Source organism: Schistocerca americana, chromosome 10 (assembly GCF_021461395.2).
Source record: "Schistocerca americana isolate TAMUIC-IGC-003095 chromosome 10, iqSchAmer2.1, whole genome shotgun sequence".
Lineage (NCBI taxonomy): Eukaryota > Metazoa > Arthropoda > Insecta > Orthoptera > Acrididae > Schistocerca > Schistocerca americana.
The window spans coordinates 103,972,188-103,999,239 of NC_060128.1; the positions used below are offsets into that span (position 1 = coordinate 103,972,188).

The 27,052-nt window shown below is 41.7% G+C and overlaps 1 protein-coding gene across 6 annotated transcripts in view; it reads right to left on the minus strand.

The window, feature by feature from the left end:
- Positions 1 to 27,052, minus strand: part of LOC124552514 (lysine-specific demethylase 4C-like) — a 362,897-nt gene that overhangs the window by 300,087 nt on the left and 35,758 nt on the right. For 5 of the 6 annotated variants that reach the window (XM_047126804.1, XM_047126806.1, XM_047126808.1 and 2 more), the window contains exons 7-10: positions 25,875 to 26,023; positions 21,483 to 21,647; positions 11,519 to 11,787; positions 3,085 to 3,271 (exon numbers count right to left, since the gene is read on the minus strand). In XM_047126804.1, coding sequence (XP_046982760.1) covers positions 3,085 to 3,271; positions 11,519 to 11,787; positions 21,483 to 21,647; positions 25,875 to 26,023 — 770 coding nt within the window. The remainder of the gene's footprint in view (positions 1 to 3,084; positions 3,272 to 11,518; positions 11,788 to 21,482; positions 21,648 to 25,874; positions 26,024 to 27,052) is intronic. The other variant, XM_047126805.1, reaches the window with a different exon arrangement.

Sequence of the window (27,052 nt, forward strand, 5' to 3'; positions counted from 1 at the left end):
TTATTCTGCGTCTCTTGCACTGTACAAGTACAGGTTATCAGGTACCATGCCTCATCAGTTATGTAGAAAACCACACACACACACACACACACACACACACACACACACACACACACCCACACACCAATCACTCACATTGTTTATTTGTGTAACATAAAAAATTACATATGTAAATACTGCACTTGACAACAAGAATAAATTCTCAAAACACGTTTTTCTCAGCATGAATACAATACGTAACTGGCGCTGTGTTTACACTAAAAACATTTGAGCAACACAAAGTGAATGATGGTATTAACTAGTGCTCCACGTGGCCAAATGCCAAAACATGCTAAATACGGTTCGCAAAGGTGTCATGATGATCACAACAATCACGAAACTGCATTTGCGCAGTAGCAACAGTTTGGAAATGGTTGTGACTGGTAATGATATCTTCATTCGAACGAACCTAGTTACTCCCATCAGCCACCATGCCAAGTAGAGCTTGGCAGCGGCGGGAGATACGGCACAAATTGTTACAACTATTACTCTTTTAGCCGATCAAATCTGCTGAATAGAGTGCCCTGTATGTATTACACAGTTGTGTCTGGATACTTTCCATCAGCTACTGTACGAGTTCCGTCTAAGCATTCGTCAAGTGACGACGACGAAAAAAATAAGAGGTCAGGCAGACTTTACAACTAAAGACAAGACAACATATTTTTCTCGAACAGCAGGGACATGACCAGTTGACCACAAAGTGGTCGTGTACATAGTCCAGTACGGTTTGAAATTCTCAACAGATACACAGCATCATTGATACCTAAGACATATTGTCCCGATGAGTTATACTACGCAAACATTCCAGAACGGCTACAAAGCAAAAACAGTGCAGCAGTGAATACAGGATAAAGGGGCGTTTTAATCCAACCACGATAACCAGTACAGCAGAATCTTATCGTTCATAAATAAATATAATTACTTCTGCTCTCCCTGGCCTGCTTGTGTAGTGTAATGGACAGTGCAATAGCTTGCGTGTCAGGGAGGCTAGTTACACCTGGATAAAATCCACACAATGGATTAACGACTGAGCCCGTGTACCGACCGGACCGAGCCTGGTTTAAGTGCCGAGCTGGTCTCCAATTCTGCCTCGGAGGATACAAGACACAAAGCAGTTAAAATCCAGTAACACACAGGACAAAGCTTGCACGATTCACCTATGGCGCACACCACTTTCCTGCCTTAGGTTACCTCTACTCCAGTGGCTTCGAGAAAGACATCTGGCCACAAATTTCAATAACAAAGTCTGCCACATTCTCAAACAGCTGAAAGGTAACATACAGGATAAAGCTCTGGACAGAAAGAAGAAGGGAATGTACTGGTTGTTGTGCTCACAACATCTACTCTATTTTATGGAAGGAAGTCCTGAGGATTGCAGATGTGTGTGTTTTGTTAATCTACAACTTTTAACTTCTTATGTTCCACGAACTGTATGTAAGCATGAGCATTCACAGCAACGTTTGCAGAGCGTCACTTGGACTCCGTCTTAGCATCAAAAAAACATCTGCTACTGCAAGAGACAAGATTTATTTGGCTAAATGACATTGTATGTACAGGTTTCTCTCTCTCTCTCTCTCTCTCTCTCTCTCTCTCTCTCTCTCTCTCTCTCCATATTCCTGTTTCACAGAAATTTGTAAGTGCTCATCCTTACTACAGGCGAGTCCCTCTCATACAAGGGACTGAGAGACCTGCCATTCCTCCTCTTAATCTTCCCCAACCAACCCTCTCTCCTCCCCAAAAAAGGAACTATTAGGCCCAAAAGCTACATAATGTGTCACTTTTACTTCTATACACGTCTAGCACCAGTACAGCACATTTCATCTCTTGCAGGTTAAGTTCAGGCCAGCAATTCCATCTCATGATTTATTACCATTCTCTCACTTGAATTTTCCTTTGACACACTTAATTATCACTTACACTGTTCAGTCTTCTGTATGAATAATTTTTTTTTTTTTTTTTTGCAACACCAGTGTACCAATTTCATCTCTTGTCTCTGGTTTGTCTATTTCTTTTTCTGTTTGAGGTACACAAGTGAACTGGGTTAGTGGTGACCAGCAAATCACCAACTCTTTAATTAAACATAAAAAAAAAACACCTGGGCTTCCACGTACTACTTAACAATTGAGTTAATGAGCTATGTATTTGACATTAAGTGTGTAAGAGAGAAAAAAATTGAAATCGTGTTTAAAGCGTGTTTGCAAGTGCTATCATTATCAAATACTGGACGAGTGTAGTCTGGGTAATTTGTGCTCTGTTTTAAGCAAAAGCTAGTTTATAATGCCACACCTCCAGACTTGTGTGTCATACAATGATACAATTTTGCAGTTGTAGTCAGTGGTTTACGTGGAGCGTATCCACAAAATTAGCAGAGAATAAAATTCTTAACAAAGAAGTAATAAGTTAATGTCAAGCCTGAAACAGAAGTTTTAATGTGTGAACAATGAAAATGCAGTAAGAAATAAACTTTTTTTCCTTCAATCATTTTGTGGGGATTGTCAGTGAGAAAAAGTTTTATAAAGGTCTGAAATTATGTGTTAGGTTTGTTCAAAGTCACTAAGGGTGCTCATTCCCACATACTGGATGAATATACTCTGGGTAATTTGCGCATTATGAGCTATGCTGCCAAAGACGTGCCCAGTTTGCAGCTTTAATATGTGGCTTATTGTGTAAAACAAATGTAAAATTATACCTCTTAATGAGTTGGTTATGACAGCATTTTAAACTTTTGAATGTGGTAAATAAGAATATGAAGCACTGAAAATAAGAATTTAGTAATACAGATTAGCATATGCAAGTTTCTACATAACAGGTCGCACAAAAAACCAGTTAAAATTACTTGCAAATTTCCTGTGTCTGCAATCCATAGAAGGTTTAGGAATATTTTATAATAGATTAAATAAAGCCATTTTCATTTTTTCTTTACCAGAATCTATTCACAAATGTAATGGGGACAACATCTGACAGAACTTTAACAAGAAAAGTGTTCCACTAGGTACCTTCTGACTGCCAGGAAAATACAAAATTAAATACCAAAAGGATACCTACCTCTTATGTTTGCATTTCTTCGTCCTCGCACCTTCTTGTTGCGACTGAAGTTCGTGCTGACTGTCTTCGCAGCTTTCGTCTTCCTCCAAATTGCTCAGCCTCTTTGTCGGGCTGCAGTGTTCACTGTTTCGCCTCCGTTTGCGTTTCTTGCGGAGCTCTTCCTCATATAAGAGTGTCTCTGTTATATCTGAAAAGTCAGTTTGTTTTAATGACTGGAATTATTTTCACAGTAGTGGAAGCTGAAAAACGGTAGGGCAGGTTTGCATTACTCCTGTTGCATACAATTCTTTTATCTGATTATATGCAACCCAACGAGGCAGATAATAATGTAATAATGTAAACACGTATGACTTAGTTTAAGTTATATATAAAAACAAAGATGAGGTGACTTACCGAACAAAAGCGCTGGCAGGTCGATAGACACACAAACACAAACACACACACAAAATTCAAGCTTTCGCAACAAACTGTTGCCTCATCAGGAAAGAGGGAAGGAGAGGGGAAGACGAAAGGAAGTGGGTTTTAAGGGAGAGGGTAAGGAGTCATTCCAATCCCGGGAGCGGAAAGACTGCCAGCGCTTTTGTTCGGTAAGTCACCTCATCTTAGTTTAAGTTAGACATTTTAAGCCAACAAAATCCATGTTGATGCATGACAGTGGAACATCTTGGGTGGAAAGAGCAAAGACAACAACCCAACATGCAGCCAAGACATCCAACAGCCAACTGGGAGAGAAAAAACATTTACAGCATTACTAAGCTTTTCAGACAAAGTTCTCCATCAGAACTAACTGAAGAACAAACTTGTCTGAAAGCTTGTCAATATTTTAACCCAAATTTGTGTGCCAATCGACCACTCGACTCCTGTCTATAGGATGGTGTGTTACCATTACTCCTTCTATTATTTAAAATCTGCATTAATACAATGGTAAGATGATGAGTGAGCTGTGGAAGGCAAGGTGCAGAAAATACAATAAAAAAATACAAAACTCCCCATCTGTCCAATCACCACTGCAAAAAGTTACTTAAGACATGGGTGTGAACAATGAAGTAAGTTGACGATTTACTGCACCTTCATACTTCTCAAAAACCAATCTGTGAGAATCTAGAGTCTAGGGATTCTTCTGTTGTCGCTCGGTACAAAATATTTCTTTGTCAACAGTTTTGTTTTACGAGGTTATCGACCGGCAATAATCTGCAAACCAATTTAAAGATAAATACATAGTTTAGAAAATTCACAGCTTGTATCTCCACGGAAAAAAAGTGGATGGAGAAACTTCCAGTGAAACTGTGGTACTTTCTGAAGACTTATACTTCAATTTGCTGTTATTCATTTTCTCAATTTTTAATGTAGAACTTATTAAAATAAAAAGACTTATTAAAGCAGTGAGATAGTTGACCCGAGCATACGATAATACCACACATAAAATGCAACTGGCACTCTTGCGAAGGAGATAAAAGCCTGATGCTAGAACATGACTATTTCACAAACTTCAGTATTACTGTGGATTGAGGCACCAAAAAAAGTTTGTAGTTAATGTTTAAGATAAAATGAAACCCCTCTTTTATGCTTTTTAGAGGACTTTCCATTTTTCCAGATTCACAAAAATTTTTTAAAGGGTGGAAAACTGCTTGCATCCAACACCAAACCTTGAAATTTTCTACACATATGCTAAAAATGATTTTTTAAGAAAAATATGCAAAACGCAGGATAGCATTTGGCAACAGGTGGAGCTGACACATTAAATATGACTGTGAATCCAATCAGAGAAATGTGTCCTATAAACACCATTATAAAGTTAAATGTATATAGATACACAGCAGCACACTGAAATATAATTCTGTACAACATTATCAGCAACATTTAGTTAAATTTTAATTGCCCTGTGAGAAGCTATCCTAATGGACAGCTCAAAAATTGTGGCATGTTCCAGATAAAGCAATCAAGATGTGTGACAATTATGATCGTAATTTAACACTGTTGCTACTCGTTTCACTTGCGTCTGTTTAAGTTGTGCTATTAGTTCCCAATATAACCACCACTTTTGAAATCAAAGCATTTTCCTCTCCATTAACATTGTTACAGTAAGTGTAAACGATGGGAAATATATAATTGCATTAACACAAAAGCGGGCGAAAATTGCCTTCAGATTTTCTGCGCACGCAAAGGTACTGATAGAAGATTTCATAAATAGCAGAAAAATATTAACTAGGGGAAGCAAAAGCAGGGTTGTACTGCACTGCCAATTGTCAGGCCTTTCAATATGGACCACTAAATCAAATACAGAAGGGCAGGGAAGGTTAGTGACTGTACCCTTGCTAAAGGAACAATAATGACATTTGTCTGGAATATTTAGAGAAACAGCAGAAAACTTACATCTGGATGTCCAGATGATGACCCCATCCTTACTTGCCCTGTATCTGAGACAAGTGTCAATTACTGTACCATTTTACTCTGTAGGCTTCTAGATAACATTTTTGTCTCAGCAATGGTAATGAATTAAAAAATTCTAAAATATGCAAATGGTAGGTTAGTTCATGTGTAAACATTACCTCTAGGGAGATAGATGAATGCACATACAGCCACAGATATAGAGCAAGAGAAAAAAGACAAAGAGAAGTTTGTCATTGCAAACTTTTTTTACTGTCATTTGGAACAGTACACAATAGTAAATTACAATCTACACCCATTCCGTGACATCGGGGGTCTCCCCACAGAATCCAGTGGCACGACAATAGACGGTAGCCATTTCCCGCAAAACCAAGAGAGAAGAGAGACTACAATATGAGTCGAGCACCCATTCAGGACGGATGTTACCCGATTGGAACATTACTCTTACGTAAGAATGCCGTTCGGCGTGGAAGTAATGTGTGCCAATGCCTCGAGGAACTTACGAAAGTAAAGGAAATGCTGCTCGACCATGGTGAATGGTTGCTTAGTGGGTAAGTGCATTCAGGTGTGGTAGAGCTGTAACAGCCAAAATGCACCAATCCAAGCGGCCTGTCAGCACGGATACATGGATCGCCCAATGCTTGGAGGATGAGAGAAGATGGAAGCTGCGGGAATTACAGCACCATACTGGGATTGAGACGACGATATTCTACAAGATTTTAAGCAACTCATTACACGAGCATAAAGTTGCTGGGAAGTGAGTGCCTCACGCACCAAGCGAATAGGAAAAGTCGACATTACAAAACTTGTCGTGTGCATTTAGCGCATTACGAGGAGGGGGGAGACAATGCACTTCGGAGAACCATCGCCGTAGATGAATTTTGGGCCAGGGCCTACAAGTCGGAACTGAAACGCCAGTCCGTGAAATGGCATCATTCAGGTTCACCACAGAGGCATAAATTTTGCCACAATCCCTCTCCTGTCGAGTTAACGGTCACCGTAGCCTGTGACATTGGAGGAATGAGTTTGTGCCATTTTATCCCACAAGGACAAACTTTTCATGCACTGCACTACTGCTCCACTTTCCTGTAACACCACCAATGACAGGCTATTTGGGAGGAATGACCCGAACGTCTACACGATTCATTAATCCTTCAGAAAAAGGCGAGAGCCTATACGGCAATGTGTGTGCGGAATCTGTTCGCACAATGGGGATGAGAAGTACTGGAGCATCCACCGTATTCCCCAGACTTCTCACGTTGCAATTATGACGTCACACCAAATCTGGAAGAGTCGTTGCACGGAAAATGCTTTCGAACACGTGAAGACATTGCCACAGCAGTGACACAACAGATCCGATGATTCGCTCCTGGAGAGGCCACACTGGTGGCAATGTGTGACGGATTTCTTGGGAGACTATTTCGAGGGATCCTACGATGTCACAAGTCCGTGTTCCTGCCCTGTACTACTGTGTACTGTTGCAACTGTGAGCAAAACACATTTCAAATTACAAAATTTGTTTTGTCTTTTTTACTGTGCTATATCTTTATGGCACTGTCAGTGTTCATCCATGTCCTTAAACGTAATGTTTACGTATGAATTAACCTTCCATTTGTATATTTCAGAATTTTTTTATTCATAACAATTTTCAAGACAAAAAAATAGTTAGAATGCCTTTTGCAACGTCCCTCTTATTTTCGGAAGTGGTAGTAGAGACACTTCGAATAAAACATTCCACGTAACATCTGTTCAATTTTCATTGGTTATAAAGAGAAGTTTTCATATTGAATGTTAGTACTCTAGTATCTATGGGTTCATTAATTACAATATTATGAAATGTATAGATAGCTGCTCACCACGTAGGATAGACACTGAGTCGCAGATAGGCACAACAAAAAGACTGTTATACACTGCTTCTTCTAAAATAGGACACACAGACACGGACACACAAACACACACTCTAAAGCCCAACTTGCATACACAAGGCCACTGTCTGTAGCCACCTCTAGAAAGAGTGTGGCTCTACAAACACTCACTCACACTCTCTCTCTCTCTCTCTCTCTCTCTCTCTCTCTCTCTCTCTCTCGTGTGTGTGTGTGTGTGTGTGTGTGTGTGTGTGTGTGTGTGTGTGTGTGTGTGTGTTTCAGAAGATGACCTTTTGTGTGGGAACAGCACGCCTACTGCCACCTTGGGGCACCATTATCCTACCCAGTGTTCTCCACCCCTCAAAGCACCCAGACTTTGCTTTAGTTTACCTTCTCAACTTGCCACATCCCCCAAAATTCCCTACCAACATTCCAAATCCAGAGCTTAAACAATCCCAGAACACTGTTAGTTAATCTTATCACCAAAATCATCAGCCCCACATAAGTTTGGCCTATCCAAAAGCCTCAGTTTTAGCCCTGCACAAATATTTAACCACACTGAACCTGACAAAGACCTACTCTCCTTTTCCCTACCCCCGCAATGAAACATTTGCCACCAATTTCTCCAACCAAAGCCAAAGTAATTCCAACATTGAACCCTGCCTCTCCACTTCGTACCACCATCCAACCGTGATCCTGTCCTACTACACCTAACCACCTGCAGGTCATCTTCTGGGAATTCTTTACCTCCAACTTGGCCTCATTACCCTTCCCCAGGTCCCCTCCTATGAATACCAACATTTGAACACCAACTATTCTTCAGAGGAAAGGGCAGCAATATCCAGTCACAAAACAGTTCCTGACCTAAAATAATGATGGAAGCTAAGACTTAAATGTCTCAAGCAAAATTTAATAATATCAGATCCTGACCTGATCATCCTCCCTGCGGGCAAAGACTCTACCACTGTCTCAGCGACTACCTGGCAGAAGGTATCTGCCAGTTGTCCGACTCTTCCATCTACAACTCTGCCAGAGTGGTCCCATCCCAGTAGTCCAACATAACCTCCAATTCCTGCTTAAAGCTTTAGGTCCTTTCCAGAAACTCCACCCTGAATTCACTTCCATTCTCACCCATATCACACCCCGCACATCCACTATCTCATCCACCTTACTACCTTTATCCTAACCCACAATGACTTCTCCTTTGAAGAGAAAGTATATAGGCAAATCCGTGGCACAACCATGGGCACCAGCATGGCACCCTCCTATGCCAACACTTTTATGGGCCATCTAGAGGAGAGCTTCCTAGCCTCCCAAAACACCAAATCCTTAATCTGGTTCAGGTTCACTGCTGATGTCTTCATAATCTGGGCTCAGGGCCAAGACACCATATCTCTGTTCCTTCACAACCTCAACACCTTCTCTCCCATCCACTTAATGTGGTCCTCCTCAACCCAGCACACCGCCTTCCTAGATGTTGGCCGCCTCCTCTCTCTGATGGCTCCAACCACACTTCACATTAAACCCGCCATCCACAAACAGTACCTGCATTTTGACAGCTGGTCATGCCTTTCACGCCAAAAAATCCCTCCCAAACGGCCTGGCCACCCAGGGGCAGCATATCTGCAGTGACAAAAACACTCTTTCTCAGCATGCTGAGGGTCTCACCGAGGCCTTCACAGACAAGCACTATCCGCCAGACCGAGTCCGCAAACAGATCTCCCGTGCCATTTCTTCCACACCTCCAATGCACCCAGCATCAAGAACCAGCCACAAAGGTGTGTCCCTTTCATCACCTAATACCACCCAGGCTGGAACAACTGAGCCACATCCTTTGCCAGGACTTTTACCTATCATCATGCCCTGAAATGAGGGACAACCTCCCCAAGATACTTCCCACCCCTCCCAAAGTGGTGTCACACTGTCCACACACTGTCCACCCAACCTCCACAACACCCTAGTCCATTCCTATGCCACTCCCAATCCCAACTCCTTGCCACAGGGATCATATCCCTGTGAAAGTTCCAGGTGCAAGACATGCCCAATCCACCCACCCAGCACTTTCTAGTCCAGTCCTGTCACAGGCTAGTCTAACAAATGTTCAAATGGCTCTGAGCACTATGGGACTTAACAGCTATGGTCATCAGTCCCCTAGAACTTAGAACTACTTAAACCTAACTAACCTAAGGACAACACACAACACCCAGTCATCACGAGGCAGAGAAAATCCCTGATCCCGCCGGGAATCGAACCCGGGACCCCATGCTCGGGAAGCGAGAACGCTACCATGAGACCCCGAGCTGCGGACTGCTAGTTTAACATATCACAGGACGGGCCACCTGTGAAAGCAGTCGGGCTGTATACCAACTCTGTTGCAACCATCACACAGCTTTTTTTATATAGGTATGACTATAAACCAGCTGTCCACAACAATTAACAGCTGCCACTAAACTGTGACAAAGGGCAAAGGAGACTTCCCTGTAGCACAACATGCACCTGAACACAACATGATTGATTTCAATGGCTGCTTCACAACCCGGGCCATATGGTAACTCCCCTCCACTACCAGCTTTTCTGAATTGTGCAGATGGGAGTTATCCATGCAACACGCTCCCAAAATGATCTGGGACTCAACCTATGGTAACATACTGTCCCTACACTCTGCACCAAACAGTTTCCACCCACTGTCCTATTATCTCCTCCTTTTTCACATTCCCCCGTCCTCTTTGTATGCCCCCCTCTGCCACAGTATCTGCCAGTCCATTTTGCTTCCCTGCTCCTCTCCTTTTTGCTACCTTTTTGCCCCCCCCCCCTCCCTCCTATCCTACCTCCCAGCACTGCACTTAGCAGTAGCAGTTGTTAGTCCCTACGTGCCCCACAAGATAGCTCTTCTCCCCATCCTTGCTCTCCTTATCCTGCTATCCCTCCCCCTTTCATGCCCCACTCCAGATTTCTATTCACATGACAGTTGCATTCCAGTTAGAGCCTTCTGGTGGTAGCAGTTGTTTGCATGTAAGGTGTGTGTGTGTGTGTGTGTGTGTGTGTGTGTGTGTGTGTGTGTGTGTGTTTCTTTCCCCGAAGAAGGCTTTGGCTGAAACCTATAAAGGATTTGGCTGAAACCTATAATGCATAACAGTCTTTTCATGGTACCTGTCTGCAACTCAAAGGGTTTTCTTTGCAATGAGTAGCAATCTATCCATTTCCTAATAGCACAAATGAAATATGAACTGTTTGCTAATGGGTCTAAACGACACCTCCCATGCACTGAACAAATATGATTAGGAATTTAATAAAGGAGGAATTTAATAAAGAAAAATCATTACTTTTACTAGTACCACAGGTTTTGACTGACATATGTCAGCCACACTTTTAAGGATTGCCACATTTTTAAGGATTACACATGCTGTAAACTAAAATAAAGATTTATTAGTTTATTGATAAAATGGAAGGTTGCCAGGTCCAGAAGACCCTTGTTATTCATCCACGGGTTAACGCAAACTTTCTAAAAATGATTTGTGTTGTTTAATGAGAATAATGTCCTACTGCACACTTCTCAAGAAATGTTAATAATTCTATGTGAGTTGAAGAACAGTAATATCCTGTCTAAACTATGCTGCTGCTGTAGAGAGATTCAATTTGTGACATGCTAACTGCTTATTTTCCACACTTAATAGCAAACTATCAGTTACTGTACTCCGACTGCAGTTACTGCACAAGACCAACCAAGTTTAGTATGTGCTACCCATTTATCTGTACCAAAATGAAGTACAAGACACACAAACTGGCCATAAACAATTGTGCAGTTAACATCAAAGTGGTAAAGTACTTGAATTTCCAAGTTTTAGTTTGGAATGCATTACTGACAATAGCACACTTTCACTACCAAAATTTCAACCAGTTATTGATAGAGTTGCAGGCTACTGACAGCATCTGTGTAGGTAAATTGGGTAGACTATAACTTGTTACATGGAATGTTTTAGTCTATACTACCACATCCTAAAATATTCTGCTATTCTTTCTGAAGCATCCTGTAAGCATGCATAACCTAATCATGAAAGACTTTGAGAAAAGGAAATATAAGTCAACGGGTGATAGACTACACTCTCAAGTTTTATCACAAATCAAAAATTCATATTACACGAAACATGAAGAAGAAAAAACAGTATGACCTGAGTACTCACCCATCTCTCCAGCTTTCAGCCACACATCCTGCATGACCTCAAATGTCTTCTCATCCATTAAGTCGATTTCTTCATTGCGTATCTCCTCCGCTATCCTGATTACCTCTGAAGGTAAGTCGTGTGGATATTCGAGACCGTCCAAGTCTTCTAGGTCGGAAGGCAACTCTGTAACGCTGCCGGGAGACACCTTCTTGCGGTGGTGGGTCTTCGCCCTCGGAATGTTCATGAGCACGTTCTGCGGCATGTCGGCATTGCTGTGGCACAAAATACTGTGAGAGCAAATTTCTGGCCTCTGTCCTCGACCAACAGTATTTACAAGGCAATTGTGCACGTGCATTTCGCACAGTCTCACAGAGTTAACTGACATGAGAGGCTCTTTTGATTACACTTCCACATGGCAAATTGAAATCTAAATCCTTCATACTCATGTTTCAAACCCTAGAAATCTTAAAACAATACTCCAACACAAGAAGTAAACTTTCAAATGGAGAAGAATGACTTACTGTTTCACATTTCTTGGTAACCACCACTTAAAAATGAAGTAACATTTGCAAAAAAATTTCTTCTTCCTTTTTACAAGGGCAATACCACAAGTAACATCTCTGAAGAGATATTGTTAGTGTGGCTGTTGGTCGCACTGCTGTAACTTGTGGTTTTGCACTCCCAAGCAGGCATACATACACTTTGCTTGTACGGTCTGTCTTGACCAGGCAGCCAGTCAAAATTGACTTCCTGTTTAACACTACAGTCAAGTGCGAAGTTCACAGAGCTATTAATCGCTAGTTGACTGATGCGTATGGACAGTCGTGCTCGGATGTCAAAAGCGTTTGCAAGTGGTGTCATACTGTAAGTCACAACAAGGGAAGGAGCAGTAGGCCGTCAATTTCCAACTAGACAGTCTTAAATATTGAGAAAATTGTGTGTAAAGACTGCAGGATATCTCTGGATGATTTATGTAACATGGTTCCTGATGTTTCGGAAAGCAACATCCACTGGATTTTAATGGAAAAGCTACAGTATTGGATGATGTGCACATAATGGGTACCGCAAATGCTGACAAAACCATGAACAACAATGAGTTGATTCTTCCCACATATTTCTTCAATGTTATGCAGATGAAAAGGACAACTTCTTGGGCTCAATTGTCACGAGTGATTAAACCTGGGCATTCCACTTTACACCTGTGTCAAAACAAGTCCTGCGAGTGGCAGCATTGCTCTTTGGCCAAGTTGTAAAAATTCAAACAAACACAGTATGCAAGTAAAGGGAGGGGTACTGTTGGTCTGCCTGCTGGGACAACAATAAGCACTGATAAATATGGTGCAACACCAAAAAAACTCATAAGGGTAATTCAGAACTGCAGAAGAGGAATGTTTAGCAAGAGTGTAAGCAATCACCATGACAATGCCTATCCACACATGGGCAATCAGGCTGTCTGCCTCCTGCAGAACTTGGGCTGGAATGTCAGCACCCATCCACTACCTAGATGTGGCTCCGAAGGCTGTCACCTGTTCCCTAAGTTGAAGGAACATTCGTCTGGGCAGCAGTTCTGCTTCGACAAGATAAAAGATGAGGCTGAACACTTCCAAAAGCGAACTGGTGTAACATGGGTTTTGTAAAGCTGCTTCAGCGTCTATGAACACACATCAACTGAAATAGCAATCATGAAGAAAAATAAAACATTTTTTGACCATTAAAATGATTTAACTATAACAAAGTAAATAGTTTTTTGTCCACCTAAAAATATTATCCCACATTACACATCTCAACTCCTGCTGTCTTCACTGTAAATATGAAGCAAATCATACACCAAACCTAAGAAAATTTGTGTCTTTTGGTTGGTTGGGGGATTAAACGGACCAGACTGCTACAGTCATTGGTCCCTTTTCCAAATACTAAAAACACCCACAGAGAATAAAAAACGTTCAACAGAATAGATGACAGATGACACAGAACGGGAGAAACTTAGACAAAGACCAGACAAAACGAATTAAAATCACATAGTGTGACGGTGGTTGGCCGACCATTTAAAAAAAAAAAAAAAAAAAAAAAAAAAAAAAAAAAAAAAAAAAAAAAAAAAAAAAAAAAAAAAGCCAACCACCGAGAGACACATTAAAAACTCAGTTTAAAATCGTAGGCCAAAGGCCAGAATCAACACAAAAAAAAAACAAACACTCAAATTAAATGATAAAAACCCCTGCCCGAATAAAACGCAAAACTAGCCCTGCCATGACAGAGTCATCAGCTAAAAGGGCAGGGAGCGTACCAGGCAGCGCAGATGTCTGCCTGACCACAGCTAAAAGGGGACAGGCCAACAAAATGTGGGCCACTGTCAAAGCCGCCCCGCAACGACAGAGGAGGGTCCTGTGTGTCGGCCGGGTGTGGCCAATGCGGAGCCGACAAAGGACAACTGAATTTCTGCGATTGGCTCGCATGGATGACCATCACACACCCGTGGTCACCTTGACAGGACGGAGTTTGTTTGGCGTGGGCAGATTGCTCCATTCAGTGTCCCAAAGCGAGAGAACTGCGCGGCGTAAGACAGCTCGCAAATCAGTCTCTGGGTGGCCAATGTCCAGAGTTGGTTCACTGGCGGCCTGTCTGGCCAGGCGGTCCACATGTTCATTGCCGCGTATCCCAGTGTGGCCTGGGGTCCACACAAAGACCACAGAGCGGTCGCAACGGGCAAGGGCACGGAGGGACTCCTGGACAGCCATCACCAGACGAGAGCGAGGGAAACACTGGTCGATAGCTCGTAAACTGCTCAGGGAGTCGCTACAGATAACGAAGGACTCACCTCAGCAGGAGCGGATATACTCTAGGGCACGAAAGATGGCGATCAGCTCAGCATTGAAAACGCTGCAGCCAGCTGGCAGGAATCTTTGTTCGTAATGGTCCCCTAGTGTTAGAGCATAACCGACCCGACCAGCAACCATAGAACCGTCAGTGTATACAACAACAGAGCCCTGATACGTGGCTAGGATGGAATAAAAGTGGCAGCGGAAGGCCTCTGGAGGGACTGTCCTTTGGGCCCTGTGCCAATTCGAGCCGAAGGCAAGAGCGAGGAACACACCATGGGGGTGTTCGCAAAGGGGGCCGGAAAGGAGGTGGAACAGGGAAAACTCCAAGCCCGGAGAGAAGCTCTTTGACGCGGGCCCCAATCGTACAACCTGACTGGGGCCAACGTTCTGGCAGATGGACGACCGATTGCGGGAACAGAAAACGATAATTTGGATGCCCGGGCAAGCTAAAAACACGGGCAGCATAAGCGGCCAGTAAACGTTGGCGCCGCAACTGCAGTGGAGGGACACCTGCCTCCACAAGTAAGCTGTTCACAGGGCTGGTCCGGAAAGCACCAGTTACAAGGCGTATCCCGCTGTGAAGGATTGGGTCCAGCACCCGCAACGCCGAAGGGGATGCTGGATCATAAGCCAGGCTCCCATAATCCAGACGAGACTGGATTAACACCTGGTAGAGCCGTAAGAGAGTAGATCGGTCGGTACCCCAGCCGGTGTGGCTCATGCATCGCAGAGCATTTAAATGCCGCCAACACATCTAAGAAAACTTGTGTCTTTTCTACATGTCCATTCACTGCTGCAGAAATCTTGGGTAAGCAGTGATCTAGCCTCATATGTATTAAAATCCACCTTGGACTTTCATCAAAGCTCTGTTTCTTGTTAACAAACATTACTTTAGCAAGGCCTGAATGAAATATAACTGGGTTACAAGATTCTGTATGAGTTTATAATAATGCATGTGAAGTTTAAAAATATTAATACAACAAATAGACATTATAAATTTAATTTACTTCTATTTTCGTAAAAAATAAAAATAAATAAATATCTTTGTACACAAACAACTAACCAACTGAAACAGAACTACAACCACACAAGCCATGAAAAGTTATTTCTCATGCAGCTGCTGGAAATACAGGGTGTAACAGTGCAGATACTTCTACCGGTGACCAAGGATGGTGTAATGGACAACATTACATCAGTATAGGCATGAGCAAGACACTAATACTTATTTTCCTCTGGGCAGTAGGTCAGGTGTTGACGTTTGGACATGTTGACACAAAACAATAAGTCTATACTGACTAGCGTAGTCCACTTATTCGTGCAGTTACAGCCTCATAGGAAACCTCAGGTAATAAAAAGTTTGTGACGTGTTTGGGGGAAGACTGTTCAACAGAGGAGGGGGGGGGGGTGGGGGTGGGGGGGGGGGGGGGGAGGAGCGGCAGTAGGCAATGCGTTGCTGGGATGGGTCTGGCAAGAATTTGATTACCGTATTGACGTCTGCCAGGTCACTCATGGTTCGCATATCAAATGTCTGTAAAAACTTTCAGAGTTTCTCTTCAAAATGCAATATGTATGACATCTTTAGTTCTTGTGCAATAAATACCTGAAAGTATTCCCCGACTTTATATACACCCTGTATTTCTAGTACTAATGACATTTAAAAGAATGCTTGCAATATATAACAGAGACTGATAAAGTTAACTGAAATATGAAAGTAAGGGAAATGAAACAAGCATCCAAAAGATCTTTGAAAAATGAAGTCTCACTATGAAAGGACAGTATTTCTGATATCTCTGAAGGGAACAAGTGCAAAAGAGAAGTGTAATGGGACCAGTAGGGTTAAGTATTGCACATTCAGGACAAAAATTTCAGAAACAAAAAGCAGAGAGATGAATTCAGTAAATATTCAAACATGACTTCAGTTAACAGTCCTGAGAAGGGAATTTTCATATGGAAGAAGGAAGTGTTTGAGAAAAGGCAAAAGTGTATTGAGAAATCCTAAGAATAGTTACAACCTGTAATATACTTTTTGTTGACAAAATGTTAGAAAAGCCTTTACCTCACACTATTTGTTATATACGAGAATGTAGGATTTCTCGGCAAATTTAACTGATAAAATTTTGTCGGGTCATCAGTAGAGTCGTGGCAATGCGGTGTCCCAATGTTTCGACAAGTTTCCTACTAGTCACCAAAGCACAAGGTGACACGACAGTTTTGAACAGTATAATACTGAGCACATAGTGACAGGAGTAGTTTTCCTTCACACAAGACAGCATTTCAGTAACAGTGGAGCAGTGGGACTTGCAACATCAGTTGTTTATCTGTGACAGTTTCATCAAAAGTGGCGAGTCTGATACAGTTACGCAGCAAATATTTTGTGCGCAATTAAATCCTGGCTGACATTGAGTTGTTCTGAGTTGACTCAATCCTCAGATGGGTGAACACATCAGATCAGCTGGGAACATGACAGACAAGAAGCATACAGGCCTGAGACCCAATGTAATGACACTAGAAAATGTTGCAAGGGTAAGGGAAGCGATAGTTAGAAGCCCAGAATGGTCAGCTAGAGTCACTAGTGAGCTAAAAATCAACTGTGATCAGTTAGACGAATTATGCGTACATCAAACTTCCGTCTGTACAAACTTCTTATTGTTAAACAACTTAAGCCAACTCTGATTTTGCTGTATGTGAAGATTTCACATACAGTACGCAAGTTATTGAGTGATAACGTGATTTTACTGATGAGCAATGAAGCTCATTTTCATTTAAACAGGACTGTCAATAAACAAAACCTACATTACTGGGCTCCTGGGCAACCACACCTTACTCATCAGCATCCTTTACACTCTGAAAAAGTCAGTCATGTGTGGTCTTGGCAGTATTGGCATTATTGACATTATTGGACAGCAGTTTTTGAACAAAATGGGACCACAGTCACTCGAGACAGTCATATGCTTGAAACATTCTTGAGACCAGAATTGAGAAGACAAAGAATACCTTTAAAAGATGTTCGGTTCCAGCATAATGGAACTATATCACACACCACAAAGCCATTTTTCCTGGACATATCGATCACCTCTTGGTTTGACAATGTCCCTTGGTCTCCCAGGTCTTCAGACTTATTAATGTGCGACTTTTTGTTGTTGTTGTTGTGTGGTGGTGGTGGTGGTGGTGGTGGTGGTGGGATGGGTACCTCAAGAGTCAGGAAATTTGGACCAGCTGAAATAAGTTATCATTCAACAAACTGCTGCCACCCCTGCAAAGACATTGGGTTTGGAGAAGAGACTTCAGCTGTGCATTCGAAATGATAAGGCGTCAACTCGACAACATTATTTTTCACAAGTTTAAGTCTGGCCCGCAACAAATGGCAAACAATGAGCTTTGATTTGTCAATAAACACACATGAAGTTTAAAAATTTTTTTACTTGAAACCCATACATCTCCCGTATGTCAACCTAAGTACGAATGTCGGTAATGTACAAGGAATGAATACTTAACTTTTGCTGGATACCTACTGCTGTTCTGAACTGTAAAAATATTTCTGGCAGCACCCACTGAAGACTTTAATGCCCTTACATTAATTTAGGTTGCTTACTCATTGTAACAGCATTCAATTAACTGTGCTGACTTAAATACCAGTGCCTCACGCATTTTTTCTCAAGACTTTCATAATAAAAATCTGTAGTAAACATTTATAAAGTGAGTTATGTGGAAGTCTGAAGCTGATGGAGGAGAGAGGGGGGTGGAGGCAGTGGACCTGTTAGATACACAATGAAGATGCACCACTGCTAACACATTGGATGAGTGTTTGACAGTACGGTACAGGTTCTGTCAGAAATTATTCCCCACAATGAAACTAATGTCACAATCAAATTTCTTCATTACAAATTACCATTCTACAGAACAAAATGTTGTACTGCAAATAAACTTGAGATCTCAATACATTACTGGTTTGTTAATACACTGATTGCCACAGCAAAGTTATAAGGAAAATATGCTGATGTTGACCAAGAACCACTACACCACAAAAGGCAAAGTTAGTCATGCAGTAATCAAACACTGAATTACATCATTATGAAAACCACACTAATCACATTATGTATGCATGTACGTATGTATGCCTTGCACATTATATTAACATCAGCCACGAAGTAGTAATTGCATGTAAAGGAAACCAACACCATAGCCCTAAATATTACACCATCAGGTTTCACTTTTCAAAGCTTCTGTAAAAGCAGTCTATTATCCAACACCTCTCAGTAAGTTAAAAATGAATAATAGAGTGGCAGTTAGATTAACATTTCAGAAGTCTATCGCATTGCAGACTGACAGGACTGACTCAGGGAAAAAAACCAGGAACTTTAAGGTAAAATGACACACACACTGCAAAAGTTTTAATGATAACGGCTTCACACTTACTAAAAGCTAGCAATACTATAACACAAAACACAGCAGATTCAAAAACATTGAAAAAAAGAACAAAAGATCATACAAAAAAATCCATCATTCAGCCTAAACAGCAGCCATGAGATCAAACAGTTTGCAGACATTCACAATGACATTAGAAAACGTAGATTAAAATTTTATGGTTATGTGAATTGGATGAAACTTGAGAGACTTGCAACCCAAACAGTTGCAATATTATGGAAATATAAGTAAATAAAAACAGAGCTCATGAAGTGGATTGGGGAAATAAATAATAAACTAGCAGGCAAAGTTTTGGGTCTAATGTTCAATGATGAAAGTTGACTGGGACAATATACCGTACGAAAAAAACTTCAGTAAACCGAGCTGAAACGAGGAAATGTGTTAAAGCAAATAAAGAAGAGAAATGTGGTGACAGAGGTAGGCTTTTTATGTATTACCACCCATAAGGAATTCAGAGTTCCACATATTGGTGTCTTCCCTTCATCTTTGTGTCCTATGATCGACCCTTTTTATTTTATTTCCATCAACCCATCCATCCTCCCCTCGCCCCACGCCACCCACCAAATGCTGATAAAAGGATGGAACTGTTCCCAATGAAAACTAAAATAGTTTCATGTACTTTTATACATGCTCTGGTGGGCAGTTTGTGGGTTTAAATCACCTCAGTGTATGACCATGCAGTGCATTTGACCTGCAGTCATCGCAAGGTGGCGCTGGCAGCAGTCCACATACGCAGAGGTGTGTTGGTGCATGTCAAGAGTACGGTGCAGTGAGTAAGTGTGCAGAGTTTTCTGACGTTCTAATGGTGACTGTGTGTTGAAAATGATGATGTTATGAAGGGTACAATACTAGGGTGACTGGAGGCTCGTCAAACACCGCAGGTCATAGCACGGGTCCTCCGTGTGCCACAAAGTGTGATCTCACGATTGTGGCAACGATTCTAGCAGACATGAAATGTGTCCAGGCGCTACAGTACGCGACATCCACTGTGTACAACACCACAAGAAGACTGATATCTCACCATCAGTGCCTGCAGGTGACCACGGAGTACTGCAAGTAGCCTTGTTCAGAACCTTACCGCAGCCACTGGAACAGTTCTCCAGGCACACAGTCTACAGACGACTGAACAGACACGGTTTATTTGCCCGGAGGCCTGCAAGGTCCATTCCACTGACACCTGGTCACAGGAGAACCCTTAAAGCCTGGTGTCAAGAATACAGTACATGGTCATTGTAACAGTGGTCCCAGGTTATGTTCACGGACGAGACCAATATAGTCTGACCAGTGATTCTCGCCGGGTTTTCATCTGGTGTGAACCAGGGACCAGACACCAACCCCTTAATGTCCTTGAAAGGGACCTGTATGGAGGTCATGGTTTGATGGCGTGGGGTGGGATAATTATTGGTGCACCTACACTCCTGCATGTCTTTCACAGAGGAACTGTAACAGGTCAGGTGTATCGGGACGTCATTTTGCACCAGTATGTCCGTGTTTTCAGGGATGCAGTCGGCCCCACCTTCCTCCTGATGGATGGTAACACACGGCCCCACCGAGCTGCCACCGTAGAGGAGTACCTTGATACAGAATGTATCAGGTGAATGGAGTGGCCTGCCTGTTCTTCAGACATAAACCCCATTGAGCTCGTCTGGGATGCTCTAAGTCAACATATTGCTGCACATCTTCAAACTCCTACGACACTTCAGGAGCTCCGACAGGCACTGGTGCAAGAATGGGAGGCTATATGCCAGCAGCTACTCGACCGCCTGATCCAGAGTATGCCAACCCGTTGTGGGGCCTGTGTGTGTGTGCACATAGTGATCATATCCAATATTGGTGTCGGGGTACATGCGCACGAAAAAGTGGCATTTTGTAGCACACGTGTTTCAGGACGGTTGTCTCAACTTATCACCAATATTGTGGACTTACAGATCTGTTTCGTGTGTGTGTTCCCTATGTGCCTATGCTATTAGTGCGAGTTTTGTGTAGTGCCATGTTGTGTGGCACCACCTTCTGCTATTCTACAATTATCCTTAATTTATGAGCATGAGTGTATCTGTCTACTAGCAGTATTAGTACTGTCATCTCCTGAAGGTTACACTGGCCAGCAATTGTCTCATAATTGTGTCATTTTTGCAATAAACATTGCGACTCAAGAAAAATTGTACCAATCCCTCTGTTGTAACTACACTTTCCAGATGACGAAGTACGAAGTCTGGAAACATGTCTATCATGTTAAGAAACTATAATGTGACTAGTTATAATGTTAACGTGCTCCTACATTTTCATATTACACAATCTCTAGAGGCCCCAACTCAAAATAACTTAAATCTAATCTTTATCAATGACACATATTAACCAAATTCAGCCTAAGACTTTGTATAATTTTGGATGCCCACTAATGGAAATGATGAGTCACCAAATGTGGAAATTAGATTCTATACAAATTTCCAAAGGCTGTGTGTTAAAGGCAAATGTGGGAGTGCTCAAAATGAACCAAACAAAGTAAACAAAAGAAGTGTTACTGAACAGTGCTACAAATACAATTACGCATCCACACGTGCAAAGACAGAATATGCATAGACATCAAAACTGATCAAACGAAATGATTAATGCAAACGATTTCACCCGACTCTTTTGTAACTATGTAAGAGACTTTCCTAAAAGCAGTTACTACTCGTGAGACAAGAAAGCGTGCACGCAAGACATAATTCACAAGCGAAGCAAACCACCGTACTCACTTTTTGTTTGCAAGAACTTCACGCTGCGTGGGTGGAGGTGCAGCGTAGTTTCGCGAGGGATCCTCGGGGTGGGGACCCACGTCTTTCCCCTGCAGCCAAAGGAGGTAGCGGTCTGGCTGGAGACGCTTCACAAATGTGTCCATACTGATTTTCACCATGTCCTCCCTTAAAGGTAAAATCTGAATTACAATATGTACACACACACACACACACACACACACACACACACACACACAGACACAGACAGACAGACAGAGAGACCAACACCAGACATTGTGGGACATTTGGCAATGTAACTCATACACAAATTTACATTCTTATTGCTAAGCTAAATTTTCCGTTTCCACTTTCATTTCAACAAGTTAATATACAAGTCTCAAGATTTTCATGGCTGTTGTCACTGAAGGTAAAATCATCTACGATGTTGGCTGCACCATGTTCAATTTGTTCTACACTGTCGAAGTTTCGGCCCTTCTGCTGGTGTCGTCTTCAGGATCTTCTGGTGTTTACAGTTAGCTGAACACTGTCAGATTTCGCCCTTCATTGAAATCACATGTTGCAATTGTGTTCCTTCACACATTCTTTTACGGTGCTTTCCATTTCAATAATATACGAGGGTCACCCAGAAAGTAATGCACTACATTTTTTTCTTACAATTATTTACCGAACACGAGAAAGAATGATGTTTCTTCTGAACTTCCTATTTTTCCAGATAATATTTCTGTTCTACGGCCTGCCTCCAGCGAGACATAAAGGCATATATGCCCCATCAATACCATTCCTTGTTCTGGTCACAAAGCCATTTCTTCTCAAAATGTCTTCCACATTGTTTAATGGCCCAAACAAGTGAAAGTTTGTGGGAGCTATGTCTGGCCTGTAGGGTGGACAGGGTACCACTGTCCAGCACTGTTTAGTGATGTGTTCCGTATTTCTGAAACTTGGGTGAGGCCGAGCATTATCACCTAGCATCAAAGAATTGGTGGGTCATTATGGCATCACAATCAGTGGAAGCACTTCTCTAGTTTGGTTAATGTGTTCACACATGCTTCAGAATTAATGGTGCTGCCTCCCTTTTGGCATCACAAACGAGCACATTAGTGAGCTGCATCTTTTCAGATCTGACAGCTGCTGATGGTCTCCCTGAATGCTGCAAATATCTGAGCTATGCCAAACTGCATTCTCATTATGGCCTCACCCTCTTTGCCCAATGACTAACCATATGTGTATGTACTGCAGATGCTCTGTAAAATGCACACAACAGGTTGTGAATGTTCCCAACAGTTTCTTTCTCCGCAGTGAGAAATTCAATGACGATGACACTGCTTGTAACATATGTCATTTACGTATGCCATTTTGAAACAATGCTGCAATTACGCTATCTGTCTGGAGGAAACAGAAAATTTTAGTGCAAACTCCAGAAACTTTAAGTAATGCAAACCTGAAGTTTCACATTTGTAACATTGTCGTTGGCTGAGAAAAGAAATGTAGGGTATTACTTTCTGCATGACACTCTTGCACACCGCCACAGCCACTGATCACTTTATGGATGCTTGCAGTTTTAAGATAATTGGGTGTATCCATTTTGCAGCACAAAAAGTGTTCTGATCTGACTGAGAAATGTGGTCTGTGTACCATGTGTCTGCAGAATTCTTCTGATGCGGTCAGGAACTCTGGAAATGAAAAGTAAAATAACAGCTTTCTATCCAATAGTGGTGGGCCAATAGTAGCAGGAATAATTTTATGCCATTCTTCAGCGTCAGCACCTATACAGGTGAATGCAACACTGGTCCTTGATATTGCTCATCTGACTGAACACCAGTAGATCATAGCAGAGGAGCCAAATGTCTGTCATTTAGAAGAAATTTAATGTGATTTGGCCTAATACCATAGAAGACTTTTACCTCGAATAACTAGTTATCATCTTCAGGTTTCAAATCACAAAGCACACACTGCCAGCTATACACTGTGTAGTGTACACGTACACCATCCAGTCACCAGTTACTATAGCTGTCATAATGTGGTGGCCCACCTTTTGGACATAGTACCCAGAGTTTACTTGCTGTGTTGTCAATAAGGTTTTTTACTCCAGCAAATTCCCGAAAATAATTAATTGCCGAACAACAGCATCTCTTATTAATAACACAGTAAGTAATCAATATTTTCAGATTTGCGTGGGTGAAAATAGAAGCTCAATAAGGAAACTAAATAATGGCCCACCACTGGGCTCAGTTTTCAAAAATTTCTCCTGTTCAGCTTTTATATTTATGACCTTCCAAAAGCATCTTCAACCAAATTCTGTTGTTCAAATGATATTGCTCTAGCTTCTTGTTGGTTGGTCAGAGGGTACACTAACAGAGGACTTGGTGGCCCTTAATTCATGTTTCGCAGAGTATAATGCTTTGGCGTGGTGTAATAGCCATCATACCAGCCTCGTCGACGCACAGCTCAACAGCATAATACATACAATTACTGGTAAAATCAGACCAACTCCTATTTGCTGGCTTCCCCTGCTAAGCAATATCTACTAACCACAGATTCATAAACTAAGACCCTGTTTAGAGATTACCGCAATATACAAGAGAATAAGGACCTACTCATTCATCGTAACATACCCGTCTTAACGAAGAAATGGGCTTCGTTCAAGATACCCGTCACTACTATACTCTGAACAGCTAGCTATAAGTAACACAAAAGTAAAAGATCTTTTGAACAAGAAGTGTCAACACATCATAAATGACCAAGAAATAAAAGGTTCGAGAAATGTAACTGTTATACTGTGGGTGTCTAACTCAACGGGGAAACTGTGGGTCAAATTAAAGAGAGTCCGCATTGTGTATGGCCGGTGCTCTGATTCACTGTATAAATAGGGTATTGTGGAGTCTGCAAGTTGTGACTGTGGCGCACAAACAATCTATCGGACATGAGAGAGAGGAGCGTGTCCGACAATGCAATACTGTATTTACTTGAATATAAGCCGCACTTTTTTTCCGGTTTTTGTAATCCAGAAAACCGCCTGCGGCTTAGAATCGAGTGCAGAGTAAACAGAAGTTCTGAAAAATGTTGCTAGGTGACGCCACAACTAACTTCTGCCGTCAAATATATGTAGCACTACACAGGCATGCTTTGCAGGCACAAAGATAAATACTGGCGCCAAAACCTCTGCGTCAGTAAATAAATTAAAAGAAAAGGTAGTAGAATGTAAACATTATGCCATGTATTCTTTCATGTTTGCTGCTATCTCATTTAAATCCTATCTGCATAATAAACTACAAAACTAGAGTGAGACAACAGCAAACGCGCTAGAATATACATATCATATGTTTATATTCGTATTATTCTTATGCTGAATAGTGATAATACAGTCAGAAATGAAGCACGGCAACTGACTAGATTTTTAAATCTAAGATGACTAATTTCTGTGCAGAATGTAATGTACTAATAAGGTGTCTGCAAAGATTTTCAAACGGAGAAACATTTTCGCTAAACTCTCATTCAGAACATCATCTATCATATGCAGTATATTGTATGGTTCTTGTTGATCATTATCAAAGAAAGCAGCAATGTAAGTAACAACTAAAAGCAGTCTTTTGCCATTGTTTCGCTTATGACACAATTCCTCTCTTTTTTTATTGTAAGTGGCGGTAGCGCGCACAAAAAAAAAAGCAAGCCATGTCGCGAGCGGCGACAGGTCGTAAACACTCATTAGCACAATGCAACAAACAATGCACGACACAGTACAATAATGCATTTTCAGCTTAGAGTGACGTAAACACCTATAACAAAATGAACGGCACTTATCAGATCAAAGCAAAATAAGCAACCGATTCAAACCAGACGAAGCACGTGAAAAAGGAAGGGTACCCGTATAAATACGGACGGAGTGCCTGACACATAGCAATGGCTACTTGGTAAAGCTTAAATGTTAAGCTTACGACTCGGACCAAACTACTGTAGCTGTATCTTCATCCATTCGACCCAATTGTGTCCCATGTTACAATGGACCAACTTTGTTTGGATTTGGAGGTGCGATCTAAAACTTCTCTCTCCCCCCCTTGAATTTCGAGTCTCAAATTTCAGGTGCGGCTTAGATTCGGGAAAGTTCTTTTTCCTTGCTTTCGGGTATCATTTTTCAGGTGCAGCTTAGATTCGAGTAAATACGGTAATCACATGTGGAATGATTTTATGAATGCCAATGTCACAGGGGTGGGATGGATTACAAACCTATATATTAATATTCAGTCTATTTACTTTTGTTTTATGCAGTGACATCCACTGCATATTATAAATGTACTAAATGTGCATGCCATACGAATAATAATAATCTGCTGCTGCCTTGCAGAACTGTTGCACTTGGCATTAAATGAAAGGCTCCACAGTACTGAATCTACATACCTGCAATGACACTGAGATGCCCTCTTTCCATATTCCACCCAACGGGGAGTGGCAAAATTTGTTGACTCTGCACAGTTAAAACCATGGTTGAAACCTGCATGGTATCCGTATGGAAATGTTATCATGATTTCACCTGCTTCCTGAGTAATCTGTAATCAAGCAATCACAATTCACAAATAAGAATAAACTGATGTATATTTCTTTTTTCAATAAGACAACCACGCAACATTTAACCCACACAAAAAATTTGACAAACATCTTAACAGAGAAAAATCTTTCACTTTTAAAAAACAAACAAAATTTGAAGGCTTTCAGTCGGATGTCACAGCTGCGGTAAACCTTTCGAGATGTGAGGTCGTGGTCCAAGAAAATCTTCTGTTCCTGACATTTCATCCAGGACTGCGCTGGACATCCTCACAGGATCTCCTCCGCTGAGTCTTGCCGACTGACCGGTCAGATGCCCAAGAGTGACAAATTCTGTAGGAAAGGGGGCGTGGTCAAAGTAACGTGATGAGCAGAGATAATCCTCGTCAGAGTAATGGATCAGATCGATAAGATTTTACAGAAACATGATATCTGACCGGTCTTTAGACCAACAAAGAAAATCAGTCAAGTACTCCAATCTGTGAAGGATAAACATCCTCCTCTGTTGACATGTGGTGTATACAAAATTCCATGTATGTGTGGTAAATACATGGCTAAAAGAGCACAAAAGTCTTTGCCGACTAGGAGAAATAGAGAAATCAACTGTATCAGAGCATGCTCTTCAGTCAGGACACCACAAAAAGAAGTTTTCTGAAACAGAAATTTTATCTACAACGTCAAATTATCATCCACGACTATGTACAGAAGCCATTGCAATTTATAAGCATTAGGATAATTTTAATAGGAAAGAGGAGCCAATGAAACTTAGAGAGACGTGGACAGTAGCTCTGCAGAATCACTAGACAGTTTTATCTTCGACAAGGCGACAATTGATAGTTAAGTTTTATTTCTGACAAGGATTATCTTTGCTCCCATCACGTGTTACTTTGACACAACCACTTTCACACAGTATTTATGTCACACTCGGATGTCCAACCGATTAGTCGGCAAGACTCGGCGGAGGAGTGCTTCTGAGGATGTCCAGCGCAGTCCGGGACGAAACGTCAGGAACAGAAGAGTTTCTTGGACCATGA